Below are 18,982 nucleotides of genomic sequence, written 5' to 3' on the forward strand. Positions count from 1 at the left end.
CTCCTAAAACCATCATGTCTTAGGGTTTCTATGGCTCCCATGAAACACCATGACCAAAGCAACTTGGGGAGAATTCCACATCATTGTTCATCACTGAAGGAGGTCAGGGCAAGAACTGAAACAGGGCAGGAACCTGAAAGCAAGAACTGATGCAGAAGTACTGCTTACTGGCTTGCTCCTCATGACTTGCTCAGCCTGCTTTTTTACAAAACCCAGGACCACCAGCCCAGGGATGGCTCCACACACAGTGGGCTGGGCCCTCTCCATCAATCAGAAATTAAGAAAATGGCATCTAGCCAGGTCTTATTGACGTTCCCTCTCTAGCTTGTGTTGACACAAGACTAGCCCCCACATAGCACAATATAGACCCATGTGGTTGGTTGCTGAGTGTCTTTCCTGTGGATCTCTCCACAACTCTGCATTCAGATCCTTGAAGTGGGTGAACACTTTTGCTTATAGTAATATCAATGTGAACATAATCGCTGGTGTGCAAAGCCAGCAAACCTAGCACATTTGAATATGGTATCACATTTTTTTGCAGAAGACCCACCTCAGACTCTCAACAGGAAATCCTGGTACAGTACAATTGTGTAAAACAATTCTATGAAAGATCTCTCAAGGGGACATGTCTCTGGTCTGGCTTCTTGAGAAGCTGGAAGATGTAGTGCAAGCAAAATGGATGTGGTAGACATAGATTATTTTGGCTTTATTAATTGATCCTTTGATAATCTCATGCCAAGATTTCTCTCTAAAAACCATTCTGCCCCCAGTGCTCTGTGTGGTTCTAGAGAAGTTGCCTGCACTTGACCCTGGGGATGGGTCATGTGATCTAGTCCTAAGCAAATCAGTCCATCCTATTCCCTAGACACTCTGATTAATTCAGGGATGGATACATAGGGCAGCTAGAGATACTTTGGTAGGGAATTTCCTTCTGGAATGCTTAAAAGGATTTTGGACATTGATACGGCCATCTTGTCACCACATTTCATCTGAGTGCAAAGCTGCAGAACACAGAGTTCTGGCTGTGCCACATGTGTCCTGGTGAAGCCATGTCTTTAAGTCAGATACTCTTGGACTTTCGTACCTATGAACTGCTTTTATTCACTTCTTCTTCTGAGACACGGGCTCACTCTGTAGCCCAGGTTGACCAGGATCTCACTATGTAGCCCAACCTGGCCTTAAATTCTTGGGAATCCTCCTGCCTTAGCCTTCCAAGTGCTAGGGTTGCGGGTGTGTGCCACAATGCCCAGTTGCATGAACCATTTTTGCTGAAGTGATGATGAGCTGGGTTTTCCTTTTTTTTTTTATTAAATATTTTCATTTGTTTTACATACCAACCACAGTTTCCCCTCCCTCCTTTCTTCCTGTTCCCTCCCCCACCTCCCATCTATCCCGCCCATCCACTCCTCCTCCATTCAGAAAGGGGCAGGCTTCCCATGGGAGTCAACAAAGCATGCCATATCAGTTGAGGCAGGACCAAGCTCCTGCATCAAGGCTGGACGAGGCATCCCTGCATGGGGAATAGGTTCCAAAAAGTCATGAGCTGGGTTTTCTATCACTTGCATCCACAACTGCTACAAAGTTTCAAACCCTTAAGCCCTATGCTTCTCAAACACAGGCAATGCAGAAGTAGTAATCCAGAAGTATTTCAGAGCCGAGAGTACATTACTACAGGCACAGAAACCTGTCTTTCATGTGCTCAAACAATACATTTTTCTCAGTGTTCAAATTCAGTCATTTCATTTCCTTATGACCGTTTCAGATAGAGATTAGTTTTAAGGTAGAGTTGGTCTGAAAGGTTGACATTTTCTGTGAAACAAGGAGTCTACTGAAGGGATCGCCATGTGTGGGAAACATCTTTTTGGAAAAATCTGCCACCTGGAAGCTGCAAAATATTCCTCCATATGACAAAATGATCAAACTTGTGTGTTATTGGCAATGAATCAAATTTCTGTTCTGGATTTTCTGTTTAGAAACAGCTGTTCTTGGCAGGTATGAAATGCATTTGAGAAGTTTAGGCGGGAGGCTTATGATTTTGGGGCAGTCCAGGAAGAGCATGTCTTAATGAGAACATAATGAGAGAGTCTTTAAAAAAAAAAAAAACTTAACTTTTAGAATAGCTATTTTAGGCCATTCTTCCTGAAAAAGTTAACCAGAAAGATTATTGAGACCAACAAAACCACAACATCAGAGTGGACAGTATTACTCAGTAGAAGTCTGTGGAAGTGAAACAATCCACCTGGGGAACGGTGGGACCCTGAGAACATTCTGAGGCAGGTAAATTCACATGTAGGTGAGTTTAGCTCTAATGGTTCTAAATGGCCCCTTTGTGGTTGAAAAAATCAACCTGTGATCAGGTTCACATCTGTAAGGAGGCTGAGGCAGGATTGCCATCCTGAATTATGTGGTTCAAGACCATCCTGGGCAACACAGTGAGTTCCAGCCAGGGCTTCAGAGTGAGAGTTGGTCTCAAACACACAACACACACACACACACACACACACACACACACACACACACACACACACACACACACACACACACACAGAGTCCCTCACTGATTCTGCCTAAGTTTTCTTAACCTCCATGAACCTCAGTTTTCTATGGTAAGATTAGGGTAGCTGTTGACTAAATTCTCCAGCTTCAAGATTGCGACCTAATAATCTGGGCACTTCCAATCTGCTGTCTCTTTTTAAACATTGCGACCTAATAATCTGGGCACTTCCAATCTGCTGTCTCTTTTTAAACAGGAAGATTTCTTTGAAAGCCATAAGTAAAACAAAGGCATGGAAATAAAGCTGGGCTTGGTGATACACACCTGTGCTCCTAGCTACTTCAGGAGGCTGAGGCGGGAGGATTGGTTGAGCTCCAGACTTGGAAAGCAGAATTTTTTTTTAATGTTTTTTAAGTTTATGAAGTATTTCATTTTATTACTTGTTTGTGTGATGTGACATGTAGGTACATGTGGTATGTAGATCAGAGGACGAGTTTGTGGAGTCCATGCTCTCCTTTCACCTTCATGTGGGTTCTGGGGATCAAACTCAGGTTGTTAGGATTGCATGGCAAGAATCCTTAATGAGCTGAGGTATCTCATCCTCCCAGGAAGCAGCCTTTAAAAACAAAAGAAACAACCCCCAAAGGCATGGGTTGGAAAAAAACATTTACAGAGTGGCATTTTTCATATATAAATCTTATTTTCTGTATGTAGGACTTTAATGAAAAGATAAAAAGAAGAATTGATGTTGGGATTATAGCTCAATGGTAGAGGGCCTGTGTTAGATTATAGTTCAATGGTATAAGGTTCTGGGTGAGATTGCTGTATCTCACCAATATTGCTATAATAACTTAGAAACATAGTGTTCAAAATATATATTTGCTCAATAGTCGCTTTGAGAAATTGGGAACACACATACAGAAAGTATGACAAGGCCCTGTCCTCACGAAGTTCTCAGCATTGGACTGGGGAGTTGATTCAGAAGGTTAAGAGCATCCAGATTTGATTCCCAGCACCCACTTGGTGGCTCAAAACCGTCTGTAACTCCAGTTCCAGGGGATCCAACACCCTCTTCTGGCCTCCAGAGACACAGGGACACACACACACACACACTTGCTACAGAGACACACAGCTGGCGAAACCGATATACATAAAATAACTTAAAATTTTTAAAAAAGAAGTTCCCAGCATAAAAAAGAGGCAGATTAACTTTAGTACAACTAAACAAATATATATATATATATAGTAAAAGTGGGCATGCAAGTCCTGAGTCCACAGGGGGCATGTTTAATAGTGAATATAGGAGGGTCCTTCAAGGATCTGAAGGTTTTAAAGCATGGAAGGAGAATTCTCCACAAAAGGATTAGCATGTGTTGAATTTCATTCAATTATTAAGGAAACAAATCAAAACGTGAGGTAAACTGAAGACTTTGTTCTCTTGGTGTATTTGCTCTCAGAGTTGAGCTAATGAGAGCGAACATTGATTGATCTGGTGCCTGCAATGTCTCGAATTATGTTAGGTACTCTGTACCTCATCTCATTTAATACTCCTTTAAAGCTCATTTTACAACTGAGATTAAATGTCGGCCAGGAGCCAGGTGATAGTCAAGGTTAGGATTCTGAATCAGGGCTACTTGCTTTCTCCAAAGCTTTCCATAATTTGCCATTTTCCTCAAATAACGAAGCATACTATTTCCTTCAGAGCTCTAAAAATGTATAGATTCTAAAGCCTCTTAATTGTGGCTCCCTTGTATTTCCAGTTGAGCAATAGTTAGCTATCCTTTGTACTAAATGTATAATCTTTCCCAAGCTTGTTTCTGGACTTGGGAATTTGGGAGCATCCTAAAATGCATGTTACTGGGTTTTGTCTCTGTAGATTGGGGATTGGATGGGCAATTATAAAAAAGCATTTGATTCGTGAAAGTCGACCTGAGGGAACACTGGGCGAATGCCCTGGCCTGACTGATCTCATTTCTAGTCTCATCTTCCAACCCAATAAGCTCCTCGGTTTCCATTTACCGACAATTCTCTTAAGATCGGAAGATGCTTGTAACATTTCAGTTTTACTTGATGATAGTAAGCATCATTCTACTGTTTATCCAGCGTTTATTCACTTACAGTTCATGCCAGTTCTACCCCCGCCTGGGAAACAAACTACAGTCCCTGGGAACACAGAAATACTAACGGAGTCATCAGGCGCTGGAGGCAGGTACCATTATTATCTCCGTATGAAAATACGGAGACTAAAAGAGACGCGGCTGCGATAGCGTGTAAACGTGAGCATCTCTCAGTTCACCACGGAAGCACTGCCTCCGCGCACTCTTGGCTGCTGAGCTGCGGCAGCCCGGGAACACCACAGCGAATTCCTAGAAGTGCCCAGGGCATCTAAGCAGGGTAAGGGAAGTTTCCTCCGCGCCAACATGGCCGCGCAGCATTACGTGGCCCAAGGGGAGGAGCCCAAATACCGCCCTAAAGAAGCCACGGGTCACGTGGGCGGGGCATCGAGGGGGCGTGGCTTCACCTCCCAAGCCGACCAGGCAGCGGCTGCTCGCGGGCCACGCCCCTTGAGCCCCGGGGGACTCGCGTGCGTTTAGCGAGGCGGAGTCTTCTTCGTGACCTTTCACCCCAGCATGGCTGCGCCCTTGGGACCAGTGAAGTTCTGGAAACCCGGTAAGGCACGGAAGGAAACCTGGGTAGATTCGGCGACGTGACTTTGGGCCTGGGGACCCGCCGTGGGCCTGACCGGGGAGGGCTGGGCACCACCCCTCCGCGCGCGTGGATGCTGCAGCCCACGGTGGTCCCGAGGAAGTCAAGGCCTCCCCAACCTGGGCGGAAGCTCCGGGTGACCTTGTTCGAGTCTCTCAGCCTCCTTGGCACGTCCTGATGCGGAGTCGCGAAGCGCCCACGCGTGTCTTGCTGCTGCCCTGGGGCTGCCCTGGGGATCGACAGGCGGTGCAGCTCAAGGCCTTAGAAGCTTGGGTTGAGGAGTCAGAGTGTCCAGGTTCAAGTCTGCCGCTTTGCCTTGCAGCAGTAGATGGAGGACCTTGAGCGATGCGTTCAGCTCCTCACCTGTGAAGTGGGCGGATACAAACACCTGTCCTGTGGGCGTGGAGTCAGGAGGACATGGTCGGACTTAATAGCTCATAAAAGGGAAAATGTGTCCCAGTGTTTTAGTTGAGGGCTTGCCGACTCTGAATGTTTACCATAAAGTGCACATCCTCTTTCCTAGTGGCTGTCATCTTTTTGTCTTGCAGGCTAATAAGTTACCTTCACAGGATCCTTTGTTTTTTCATTTTTCTCATGGACCAGGTTTTTGAATTATACAGACCAGACCATGCTCATGTAGGGTATTTCCTTTTGTCCATGCCTCTTATAAAAACAAACAAAAAAACCCACTTTCTTAATCGGTATCAGCCCCTGCCCTTACTTTTTATTATATATTTTTCTTTTTTTCCTCCACATGCACCACAAAAGGTCTGAATGTATACATTATATTGTGATGAGAATGATATGAGACAGAAAAAGCACAGGGAACAGCTTTTAAAGGATGTCTTAGGTGGTCTCCAGAATTCTGACTGTGTGTCAGAGTGTTAGAGAAATAAATCCAAGCAATTGACACACTTAATTCTTAAACAGAAAACCAAAACCACCTGAACTGGTCATAGTGGTCTATGACTAATTTAAGCACTTGGGAGGTAGAGGCTGGAGGATCTCTGAGTTTGAGGCTAGTCTGGTATACATTTCAGGACACCTAGGGCTACAAAGAGAGACTTTGTCTCAACAAAATAACAACAACCACTCCCCCCCCCAAAAAAAACCCAAAAAAATCCAACCAACCAAATATCTATATCCATATCTGTATTTCTATATCTTGGTGACACTCAGATGATTTAGCATTTCCAGGCATCAGCTGATTGTCCATCCCATTAAGTAATGAGTTACCATTTACTTGTTCAAGAGTTTATCATGTGGTACCAGGGTACCATTTTGGTTAAAGAGCCTGGAATTACTCTTAAGAGTCTGTCCCGTTGTTTAGTTCATTGAGAGTACACTCCTGTAGTCAGGAGGTCAAGTACACATGCCTGTGGCCCGGCTCTCAAGATGTAGTCTCACAATTGACTCTGAAGTTACATGTCCTTTGGAAGAGGTTCTAGGGAAGGCAGAAGAGGTTCTAGGGAAGGAAGAAGAGGTTCTAGGGAAGGCAGAAGAGGTTCTAGGGAAGGCAGAAGAGGTGGTGAGGAGAAGATGGGCTCCAGCGCTGGATGAGAGTGTCTTCCCTGCCTGCCACTTACTAACTGAGTCCCTGTTACCTTATCTGTGATTTGTCATACGAGGATTGCTGTGGGGATTAAATGAGAACAATGCACAAGAAAACCTCTTGGCACTAGATGCAAAGCTATTATAATTGTATAGAAGAATAGGAGAGGGAGGGAAGGCTGAGTGTGAAGAATTGACCACGTCATGGAGATGGTGATGTTTCTGGAGTGAACTCTGAAGGGTGAAGAAGTTTGTTATGGTTTGTTTATGGCTCTCCAGGCCATTGAAAGTAGGATTTGTATCTTAAGGATGTCCCCAAGCCCCCAATCATGGAGTACTGTGATGTATTAACAGGAGATGATGCTGGAAAGGTAGGAAGGTACCTCATGTTGAAATGTCTTTGGCAAGTTAAAGAATTTGGGCTTCTTGGCCAGTGAGATGGCTCAGCAGGCTTAATACCTATAACTCATGCAAGGATGGAGAGAATTGACTCTGAAGAGTTGTCCTTTGACCTCCATGCATGTACCCTGGCATGCATGCCCATACATGTGTGTGGACACACACACACACACACACACACACACACTAAATAATAAATAAACAAATAAATAAATATTGGGCTCCTTGCTTTTAAGCAGGGAATTACCCAGATTTCCTTTGGAAAGTTTAACCTGGCAGTGATATAGTGAACATGACCACTCTTAAGAGAGGTTGCTACTGAAATCCAGGATGGATGTTGAACCTTAATTCTAGCCTGGGAGCTGACAGGAGGGGCCGTCAGTCACTTTAGAGGTAAAGAGAAGAGAAGGTGAAGACAGTAATAACCTCCTTGCGTTGTGAATGGGGTGATGGCCTAGGGTAAGTGGGTCTTAAGTTTTGCTGTATAGTTGAATCATTTGGAAAATTAAAAAACAAAATAAAAAAACTGAAAACCAGAACCCTCTGGTGTTCTTTTACTGTTGTCAGGAAATCAGGAACTGGGCAGGAATATGTTTTAAACATTTGGGGGGCTTCTAGCATGCATCAAAGTTGGGGACTCACCAGCTCAGGTAGACTGTTTTCATTCACAGAGATTTGAGTAGCTCAGTGGGTTCTGAGCCCTGGGCCAGTCACTTTCATTTACAACATCTTATCAACTAGTAACAACATCTCTCTGATGAGTTGATATTCTCACAGATGAACAAACTCAGGTTCAAGATACGAACTGGATTGTGGGAAAGGCAGGTCAGGGAGGTGGTTGGAGCTGAGTATAAGGCTAAATCGTGGAATCATGAGCTTGTCCTGTATGCCCAAAGTCACAGGTTCAGATAACTACAGGAGCTTTTTAGACAAACTGCCTAAGGGGAAGTGTGTAATGGAATAATATGTGATGGAATTGAAGGGTTTTGAATGTACTGTGGAGATGAGCCATGGAACTTGCATATGTGATACCACACTCACCTGGTTGTTACCATATGGGCTCAGAGTTGCCAGATTTTTTCTTTTTTTTTGAAAGACAGGGTCTTCCTCAGTTGCCTAGGCTAGCATTGAATTCTCTCTTAGCCTGTGATCCTCGTGCTGTGCCTTCTGAGTAGGTGGGATTACAGACCCATGCCTAAGTTTGGCTCCCAAATAGAAATATAAAGATTGATGTTTTACTTGTATTTTGTTATTTGTTTTTTTTTTTAGAGACAGGGTTTCTCTGTGTAGCTTTGGAGCCTGTCCTGGAACTCACTCTGTAGACCAGGCTGGCCTCGGAGCCTGTCCTGGAACTCACTCTGTAGACCAGGCTGGCCTCGAACTCACAGAGATCCAACTGCCTCTGCCTCGCGAGTGCTGGGATTAAAGGCGTGCGCCACCACTGCCTGGTTTAAGGTTGATGTTTTAAATGAAATATTTTCTGCATGTAGTAGTACATGCCTGTAATTCCAACACTTGGGAGGCTGAGGCATGAGGATTGAGCACTCAAGGCTAGCCTGGGCTACATAGTGAGTTTCAGGCTATCCTGAGCTACATAGCAAGACTCCCATCTAATAAAACCAAACTGACAAGAAACATCTCTCAGATCAACAACAATGACCATTTGAAACATTTCCTGGTGGTGTGAATGGAGACCTTAAACTAATATTTTTTGATCTCTAACTATCCTTGTGTGACTTGCCTGAGGTTTTTCCAGAAAAAAATGTTCACTTTATTTGCTGGCACACATGAATGGGTCAGAAGGACCCATCCAGTTTTGTTTACTCACTCAACAAGTACTTAATGGTGTCTGACCTTGTGCCTTGCAAAAGCTTTATTGAGCTGCTTGGAGGTTTTTTTTGTTTTTTGTTTTTTGTTTTTTTTTTGACTTGATTCATGGTAAGAATTGTGGTGTAGGGCAGGAGAAGTGGCTCAGTGGTTCAGAGAGCATTTGCTGTTCTTGTAGAGTACCCAAGTTTAGTTCCCAGCACCCATGCTGTGTGGCTCACAACTGCCTTTGACTTTAGCTCTAGGGGACCCAGCACCTTCTCCTGGCTTCCTAGGTTGAAGGGATTCTGAACTGGGTGCTGTTGTCAGCCTTGTTTTACAGATGGGGAAATGCAAGCATTAATGATTTGTGAAAATTGCAAAAAGGCTACTCCCTGAAGCATGGCACACACTCCCAATTTAAAAACAGCCATAAACAGAGTGGCCTGTGGGGTGTGTACAGATGGAAAGCAGCCTTGGGGTTCTTGTTTGGCTGAATGAAGTCTTTTGTAAGAAGAAGAAAAGGCCCTAGATTGACCGCAGCTGTTCCTGGAACAGTTCCTAACAGCTGTAGGTTAGAGGGGAGGGACCAAGCCCTGGGGGCTGTGAGCCAGCGTGTGGGAGAGTGTTCAGATACTCCAGACATAATGGCATGGTTTAAATGTTTCAAGGAGGGGGTCATTCTGAACAAAAACAGGACAGAAGGGGGTACACTATTCTTTGCCGTAGTTTTCTTGTTTAAGAGTTCAGAAGTCGCCGGGCGGTGGTGGCGCACGCCTTTAATCCCAGCACTCGGGAGGCAGAGCCAGGTGGATCTCTGGAGTTCGAGGCCAGCCTGGACTACCAAGTGAGTTCCAGGAAAGGTGCAAAGCTACACAGAGAAACCCTGTCTCGAAAAACCAAAAAAAAAAAAAAAAATTCAGTGGTCGGGGCATAGCAGTAGTAAGAGGAGGACCGGAAATCTGCCTCTCCAGCCCAGGCTTTGGTCCAGGCTCTGCTCTTTTTTCCCCTTTGAAAGGAAGGTTAGCCTTTTGGCAGAAGCAGGCATCGGTGCCCCTCTTACCTGCTCTTTGGCAGCTGTGTTCCTGGAAGAACTGGAAACAGGGCTGGAGATGAAGCTGCTGGAGCTCTGTCTGAAGTTGGTTCTAGGAGTCTGCAGACCCAGGAGCTTCTGTTCTGATGGATTCTATTCTTGCATGTTTCCTTCAGGAGGAGAGTTCATACCCTTCATCTGACTGTCAAGGAGATCTGGAGCTCTTCACAAATGTAGAGTTGAGCTGGGTGTGGTAGCACATGCCTGTTAATCCTAAAACTTGGTGCTGATGCAGGATTCGGAGTTCAAGGCCAGCCTGGGATATGTAAGGAGACCCTGTCTTAAAAAACCAAAATGTAAACATAAATCAGATGGAGTTGCTGGGCTTACCCTTACCACAAAGCTCCCATCTTTCAGTGGCTTTGCAGGTTCTGAGATCAGCGGGCTCGAAAGTCGCTGTTTCAGGTGGTTGTCTCCGAGATGCCCCCAGTAGGGGCTATGCAGGCGGCTGAACTCAGGGGGCTTTTCCTAATTCACAAGACAGCACACTCTGTAGCTGAACAGCTCTGACATTTAGAGCTGCTTTCCTTATGTTGAGCTGAATTCTGAACTCTGTCATTTAATTCATATCTTACTTACTTTAAAAAGATTTATTTTTATTTTATATGTTTGAGTCTTTGCCCGCATGTATTATGTGCACTATGCATGTGCCTAGTTCTCATGGAGCCAGAAGAGGGCGTTAGAGCTTCTGGAACTGGAGTTAATGGACAGTTGGTTGTGAGTCATCTTTTGTGTGCTGGGAACTGAACCCAGGTCCCTTGCAAGAGGAGCAACTGCTTTTATCCACTGAGCCATTTCTCCAGCCCCTTCCTGTTGTTTTATTTATTTAGTTTGTAGATTAGTTTTATTTTTGTGTGTGAGTTTTGACTGTATGTATCTGTGCACCATGTGCATGCCTGGTGTCAGATCCTGTGGAACTGGAGTTATGGATGGTCATGAGCCACTATGGGTGCTGGGAACTGAACCTGGGTCCTCTGCAAGAGCAGCCAGTGCTCATAACTACTGAGCCATCTCTCCAGCCTCACTTGTATCTTAATCTAGTTCTGTCCTTGGCTCACACAGACAAGTTGGCATGAAAAGCAACAGAACTGATCGTATGGAATCCATACTTCTCCTGGGATCTACCGTCTCGATTTGTCATTCTTCAGAGCTGGATGCTATGGCTGTCTGCTTTTCAGTCTGCCCTGCAGTGTTTCTGGGGCGGTCATTTCCCATGTAACTACCCTAGTTATGGTTCACATGCAGCTGCTATCACTGTATCCCTTTCTGTCAGCTGGGATAGTTGGATCATGTTAGGCCTTGCTCCAAAGAGGGAAGCGAGTCCCCATGGTCCAGTATAAAGAACTCCCCTCACTACCGTGTCCATCATACACGTGGCCCTGGAAGTCCCTTTCGTTTCACTCCATGGCACTTCCCTGTCACTCTTGTACCCGGTTACATTCTACTGGGAGGCAGCATGTGAGGCATTGAATCCATCAGGGTTAGCCTGCACCTGTGTTGTCCAGGGCTGGGTTCTAGTGCTTAGAGCAGTGCCCGCCAGGAAGCATTTCCACCGTCTGTCTTGTTCTTGGGTGCCTGGATAACTGGTGGTCAGCTGTGGGCTGAGCTCTGGGCCATCAGCAGCCTGTGGAGAAACCACCCCATGGCTGGAAGGTTCTGAACTTGTCAAGAGGTGCAGAGGTGAGGTGTGTGGAGGGGAAGCCGTGGCAACCTGAGCCCCTGGTTCCTGTTGTCTCTGAGTTTTGCTGTCGGTCAGTACCAGGCTTGGCCTTGGCCGAGTTCCACTGGGTTTCTTTCACTTCTGTTTAGAATTTGTAAGACCCACTTCTGGATAGCCCAGCAGGACTGCCGTCTTCTTTGTTCTAGACTCTGCACTGAAGCTTTTGGGATGTTTTGAGTTCTTACAGGCACCTCCCTAGCTTTTTTTTTTCTCTTTTTTTAAAACTCTGAAATGCCAAAGTTTAATAGTTTTTAGTAGTTTGAAACCAAAAGCATTGTTTCTTTTGTTTATCTGTCTTTTATACACCCTTTTTTGTTTACTACATCAGAATCTGAAAAAAACCATTTCTGCCACAGGTACAGAAGGGCCTGGTGTCAGCATCTCTGAAGAGAGACAAAGTATCACTGAGAACTCGGGGACAACCATCATTTACAACCCCTATGCTGCCCTTTCCATAGAGCAGCAGCGACAGAAGCTGCCTGTGTTCAAGGTATGGTGTGTCTGTGGTCCACATCATGAGCTTGTCGCTGAAGGAAGGGGACTGCCATAGAATGGTTCTATAAGTCATAGGGAGCCGGAGGAGCCTCACCCCATTCTAGTGTATGTGTGGGCACGTGCGTGCATGCGTGCAAGTGTGTGTGTTTGCGTTTGGGGGAGGGAGAGTGAGAGAGGGGGAGAGGACACTCACCCTTTAAGACTGGGAAGTCCGCGGTGGTGGCGCACGCCTTTAATTCCAGCACTCGGGAGGCAGAGGCAGGCAGATCTCTGAGTTCGAGGTCAGCCTGGTCTACAGAGTGAGTTCCAGGAAAGGCACAAAGCTACACAGAGAAACCCTGTCTCAAAAAACCAAAAAAAAATAAAATAAATAAAATAAAATAGCTTGTCCCACCAACCCTACTAAGACAGTGAGTTCTTAGACTTGGAGCTTCCTTTCACTTAGATACTGCTGGTAATTCCTTCCACTAATGGGTTCTTTCTCTACATAGACATAAAACAGAAGCCTTCTTAATCTAGCTAAGATTTGCTTTGGTTGGCGTTTTAGGTGACCTTAAACATTTTAGTCTTTCTGATAGTGTCTGAGCTTTTTCCTCAGGTGACTGGCATTATCCATTGCATGTGACAGAGATATATGGGTGGGACCCTCAGGACCTGAGATGATAGGCTTACCATTGCTTCCTCGACACTGAAGGGCACCATTTTTGAGCCACGATGAAGTGTCCGGATTATGGAGTAGACTTCAGGGTCCCACCCAGTTTCACCATGTGCTGGGTGACCTTGCTTCACTATTGTAAGCTTCCATTTCCTTATCTGTGCTGTGGGGTAATAGTACCTGCCTTGTAGGATTGCTGTGAGGCCTGGACGAGGTCACCGGTGCAGTGTTTATAAGGTACCTGACACCAATACCCAAGAATAAGGAAGTGGCTGTTTACTGAGTTTTTAAATGTTGACCTTTCTTGACTGCCCATCATTTTCTAATAAATGAAATGAAACCTAAATAAAAACAAGTTGAGCCTACCGAGAGATGAAGAGAAGAATGTGTTCTAAACAACCATTATTGAGTATTTCATAACTGATTTAACCACACACCTGTTGTGATGAACATTTAGGTTGTTGGAAGTTTTGGCTATAATAGACAATTCTGGAACAAATGTGGTTTATATACTTTTTTATTGTGTTTTTGAGTCAAGGTCTCATGAAGTCTAGTTTGGCCTTGAACTTGTGATGTAGCTGAAAATGACCTTGAACTCCTGATCCTCTTGTCTCGACTTTGTAAGTCCTGAGATTACAGGCGTGTACCACCATGCTTGGTTTTTTAATACATTTTCTTATGTGTATGTGTGTGCGTGCATGTATTAATATGCCTACAGTATTACTTTAAAAAAAAGTAACAATGCTTTAATCCAATATATCCAAAAGTATCAGTTACCATGTAATCAATATGTAAAAGGAATATTGAACTATCTTAATACTCTCTTCATGCTAGGATTCTGGAATCCAATGTTTATTTAAATTTTTTTAATTTTAGAACATCGCTGTCTTTAATTTCATACACACATATAATGTATGGTGATTACATTCCACCTTATTTTTTTAAATGAACATAATATTTGCAATTTTAACTTTTTTAAGTTCACAATTCAGTGGCATGGATTACATTCAAGATATTAATTATACTCATGATATTCATTAATTACACTCATGGTATTAATTACATTTGGGGTATTCATTGATTACATTCACGGTATTCATTCAATAACTATATTTATGATATGATTTATTACATTTATGATATTATGTCCTGATACTATTGTCCATTTGTGGGACTTCCATCACACAAAACAGAAACTCTGTACTTAGGAAATCATTGCTCCATATTCCTTTCTTCTCCATCTTGAGATAATGACTAATCTTTCTGTATCTATGAATTTGTATATTCTCTATATTTCATGTATATGCCTACAGTATTACTTCTTATATTTTGGTGTGTGTGCATGTTGGAATGCCTGCAGTATTACTTCTTATAGGTGGCAGTCTTTAATTGGAGACTTGAGAGTACTAACATACTCCACAATCGTTTTGTACACATCTTGGCTCACGCTGACACCAGTGGCCCCTGAGAACTGGAGCCACATTTTATGAGTTCTTTTTAAAATTCACCTTCCTCTGGAAACAGTTTATTTCACAGAGTTTAAGTATGTTTGCTTGGGTTTTTTGAGACAAAATATGGTTGCTTACAATGTCTTCTTAACTCCCAGCTTAGGAACCACATTTTGTACTTGGTAGAAAGCTATCAGACCGTGGTGATTGTTGGAGAAACGGGATGTGGGAAGAGCACCCAGATTCCACAGGTGAGTGCGCATTAATATACTTCCACGCAGATTTTAGTTGGAGGACTTTGTAACTTGAGAGCTCTCTTTCCTGTCATTCCACGATCAGGGTCTCCTTAAGAAACTCTTCTCCGGTATTTTTTGTTAAATTGAACTTAGGATTTTTTATTAATTACAAAGTTAGTAATTGTTTTCAATTTATTATACTCCCAAAATTGTAAGAGTGGCCATTCTCTGAAAGAATACTGCTAGAGCAGTAAGTAAAGTTGGCTATTATCACACATCGCTGTGGATGGAACTTGTCTTATTGGAAGAATGTCTACTGTGACGCTCAGGTGGACAAGTGTGCTGTGAGGTCAGAAAGGCCTTGCTTGACAGGTGAAGAATGACAGTTAAGTGACCAGGATCAAGAGTCTGTGCAGGCTTTTCTTCCCCTGAAGTATAAAATGCATGCGGCAAAGTGTGTACATCCTGATTGTATAGTGAGTATACAGCATTTTTACAAGGGATAACGTTTGTTACTAGCACTCAGTTGAAGACACACACAGCAGAACTCCAGGAGCCTTCTGTGGCCCCTATAGTTTACTTGCCGCTCACATACAGGCAGGGGAACTCCATTCCAGCTTCTAACACCATTCGTTAGTAATTATGTTATTATAATGTATTTAGCGTATTTTATATATATATATATATATATATATATATATATATATATATATATATAAAACATGTAAGTGAACACTAAATATGTATATATTTTTGCTTTTTTGAGACAGGGTCTCAGTAGCCCTGGCTGTCCGGGAGCTTGCTATGGGAGAAAATAGCTGAGAGGACTAGAGAGGAACAGCAACAGAATGCAGTGTAGGTCTTGAACTATGCTGGTCTTGAACTCACAGAGATCCTTCCACCTCTGCCTCCATTGGAATCTAAATTTAAATTGCATGGTATATTGAGATGACTAGCTTCATGGATAGGTTATTTTCATGGAAACTTGTGTCATTCATGTAGCATGGCTGCTGAGAGACATCTTGTGTGTGTCTGTGTACATTTGGATTGTAGAGTTTCAGACTGTGTTCAAGGCTTTGATTTGCTGGCCTTGAACTCCAGCTCTTGGGTTTTTGTCTGTTTCCTCAGACAAATTCTGGACCTCTGTATTCCATCATCTGAATGTTGTTGATGCTGCTGCTGTCTTCCTTGCAGAGTTAGTCATGTGGGAATGTGCATAAGGCACTCAGTGGAGTCTAGCTGTGTCCTTGCAATTCTGCCTGTATTTGTGGTTTGGGGCGGTTGAGGGTATTTGTGCTATGTGACCACTATGAGACACTACAGTTTTTATAGTGAAAAACTTACATTATGTACAACACTTTGTTCCTTACTGTCACTTTTAAGCTTGGTTTTTAACTAGTTTTAGATTAGGAGTGAAGTCCTCAAAGCTAACATAGTGCACTCTGCTCCCCATGTTACTCACAGCACGGTCACAGACCGCAGGCGTTAGCAGCGGGCAGTAGGTGCTAAACTGTAGGCTGTGTTTAAATCCCTGTCAGGTCCGCCAGTGGTTTCTTTTTCAGTTCCAGGGTCCTACACTGCATTCTGTTGCTGTTCCTCTCTTGTCCTCTCAGCTAGTGGGAGGTCCTCACTTCTTTCATCTCTCGTGTCTGTCACACTGTCGAAGAGTATTTCTCATTTCTGTATTAGAGTGGCTTTCTTCTGTTAGAAGCATGTGCATTTTTTGCAAGAAAACAACAGAAATAGTGGAGCACATCGTATCAAAGCTTCATGATCTATCTTGTCAGTGATGTTTCCAACTTTGGTTAAGGTGCCAGCTGTCACCTGTAAAGCTATTTTCTGTCCCTTCTCAGTTGATAAATATCTTGGGAGGAGGAATATCAGGGTGCAAAGCTTCTTCTGTTTAAACTTTGACCTTCTAATTTTAATGTCTCCTGTAGGCCCTGTCTGCAGCTGTGACACGTCCCTCTTTCTCTGTACCTCTATTAGAGGGAATCTTCTTTGAGAAGCACTGTTCATCTCTCTCCTATTTACTTATTTGATTACTTACGTGCAGTCGTATAATTCATGAATAGCTGTGTTTTCACAGTGTACCATGTTTATTTTCCTGCTTAAATTCTTCCACGTTTGACTGTGAGAAGCTTTTTCTTTTGCATCCACCTTCTGTCTAAGAGTTTTCATCCTTTTTTGACCAGTACTGAACCTCCTAGATCCACAAGACGTGGCTCATCTTCTGTGGTCTGTGTGTGAGCTTTGTTTCCTTGTATTAGAGAAGTCAGGATCCACTGCTTAGGTGCTTATTGCTGCTGAGGTGTCATCACTGCATCTCAGCAGGATGCCTTTGGGTATGAACTCATGCATGGATCACTCTGAGTCAAGATCAGTCACCATGGGCTTGTTTACGTGTTTGTTAGATTCCAGTGTCCACATAACAGTTGTAGAATTGCAGCTTCCTACCTCCATCTGGATTTTACCAACATTTACCCACGGGATCACAGCATTACTGAGGGTAGTTTCTGTCCAGCCTTCTGGCATCAGTGAGGGTACCGCTCTGTAGTGTCACTCAGCTTGGTCATTGAGGGTACCACTCTCCATCACTTAGCCTGGTCATTGAGGGTACCACTCTTCATCACTTAGCCTGGTCATTGAGAGTACCACTCTCCATCATCACTCAGCCTGGTCATTGAGGGTACCACTCTCCATCATCACTCAGCCTGGTGAGTGAGGGTACCACTCTCCATCATCACTCAGCCTGGTGAGTGAGGGTACCACTCTCCATCATCACTCAGCCTGGTCATTGAGGGTACCACTCTCCATCATCACTCAGCCTGGTGAGTGAGGGTACCACTCTCCATCATCACTCAGCCTGGTCATTGAGGGTACCACTCTCCATCACTTAGCCTGGTCATTGAGAGTACCACTCTCCATCATCACTCAGCCTGGTGAGTCAGGGTACCACTCTCCATCATCACTCAGCCTGGTCATTGAGGGTACCACTCTCCACCATCACTCAGCCTGGTCATTGAGGGTACCACTCTCCATCATCACTCAGCCTGGTGAGTGAGGGTACCACTCTCCATCATCACTCAGCCTGGTCATTGAGGGTACCACTCTCCACCTGTGTTTCTGGGTTTGCATTATTATCTGTGCAGAGAGTAATCTGTTAGTGTTTGTTTTTCTTTCTGTTTTCCCCCAGGTCTTGACTGGTTTAGGCTGTTGTGTTTTTGAAGAGTACATGGAACACAGTGGGTTCTGTGTCAGAGATGATCCATCCAGAGCTCTCATACCCTCTTCATCCCTGTCTCCCCCTTTCAACTGCCCTTTCCCCCATCTCTTTGCTACCTAACCCCTGCAGACAGCCATTCTCTTTAATTTCTTTCTATTTTTTTTCTTTTAAACTTTTTGTTTTTCATTTCTTTTTTTGAGACGGAGTTTCTCTGTGTAGCCCTGGCTGTCCTAGAACTTGCTCTATAGACCAGACTGGCTTCGATTCACAGATTTGCCTGGCTATTATCTTTGTTTCTTTTGAACCAATGAATATTTATATGAAATTTCAATTGTAATATTTTCTATTATAGAAGTAATATATTCACTGTTTTATAAAAAGAAAATTAAGTCTGATAACCTGTTGTCCGTGTTGAGTTTTAATCGATTCAAATCAAATATATACACAGAAAACATGTTTAATCAAGTTGTATCTACTAATATATTCTAATGGTACACATTTATGTATAGTTGTGAACAATTGTTATTATTTAACTTGACTAAGATGAGTTTTTTTGGGTTTGTTTTTGTTTTTTTTCAAGACAGGGTTTCTCTGTGTAGCTTTGCACCTTTCCTGGAACTCTGTAGCCCAGGCTGGCCTCGAACTCACAGAGATCCACCTGCCTCCGCCTCCCGAGTGCTGGGATTAAAGGCGTCCACTACCACTGCCCGGCACTTGACTAAGATGTGCTGAGTGGTTGATTCTTCCTGTTTAGCCCTCTCTGTGTACTTTAGAATTCTCTGTTCTGTAGATTGAGTGCTGTTCTCATGACTGGATGATTTCTTTTCCTTGGTGCAGGTATAACACGTAGACATTTGTAGGACTGGGGAGTCCTCATGCTCAGTCTGTCTCTTGGTTCTTCCGTCAGCTTCGCTGTGAATGGGATTTCCTAACATTAACAAGCCTGAGCTCTGTCATCTGTCACACTGCAGTGTGACCTTTCTTGGTGACTTAGCACAGTGCAGGGTCCCCTGGAGGGAGGGTTGTCTGGGAGAGCGGTGTCAGCTATGAGTCCTTCTGTGGTTGTCCTTGCAGTACCTGGCAGAAGCTGGCTGGACAGCCGAAGGACGAGTGGTTGGAGTGACCCAGCCTCGAAGAGTGGCCGCTGTGACAG

General features: G+C 43.9%; 1 protein-coding gene across 4 annotated transcripts in view; it reads left to right on the plus strand.

Moving 5' to 3' along the window:
* Nucleotides 1-4,777: 4,777 nt before the first annotated feature.
* Dhx35 (DEAH-box helicase 35) overlaps nucleotides 4,778-18,982 on the plus strand; it is a 64,941-nt gene continuing 50,736 nt past the window's right edge. Inside the window, exons 1-4 of one of the 4 annotated variants that reach the window (XM_052723932.1) lie at nucleotides 4,778-5,164; nucleotides 12,126-12,259; nucleotides 14,526-14,618; nucleotides 18,904-18,981. In XM_052723932.1, the coding sequence (XP_052579892.1) occupies nucleotides 5,125-5,164; nucleotides 12,126-12,259; nucleotides 14,526-14,618; nucleotides 18,904-18,981 (345 nt within the window). In that variant the 5' untranslated portion in view covers nucleotides 4,778-5,124. Of the gene's footprint in view, nucleotides 5,165-12,125; nucleotides 12,260-12,297; nucleotides 13,540-14,525; nucleotides 14,619-18,903; nucleotide 18,982 lie in introns of those variants that run through there. The other 3 variants (XM_052723931.1, XM_052723933.1, XM_052723934.1) reach the window with 3 other exon arrangements.

Source organism: Peromyscus californicus, unplaced genomic scaffold, assembly GCF_007827085.1.
Source record: "Peromyscus californicus insignis strain IS unplaced genomic scaffold, ASM782708v3 Scaffold_7__1_contigs__length_154581171, whole genome shotgun sequence".
NCBI classification, from domain to species: domain Eukaryota; kingdom Metazoa; phylum Chordata; class Mammalia; order Rodentia; family Cricetidae; genus Peromyscus; species Peromyscus californicus.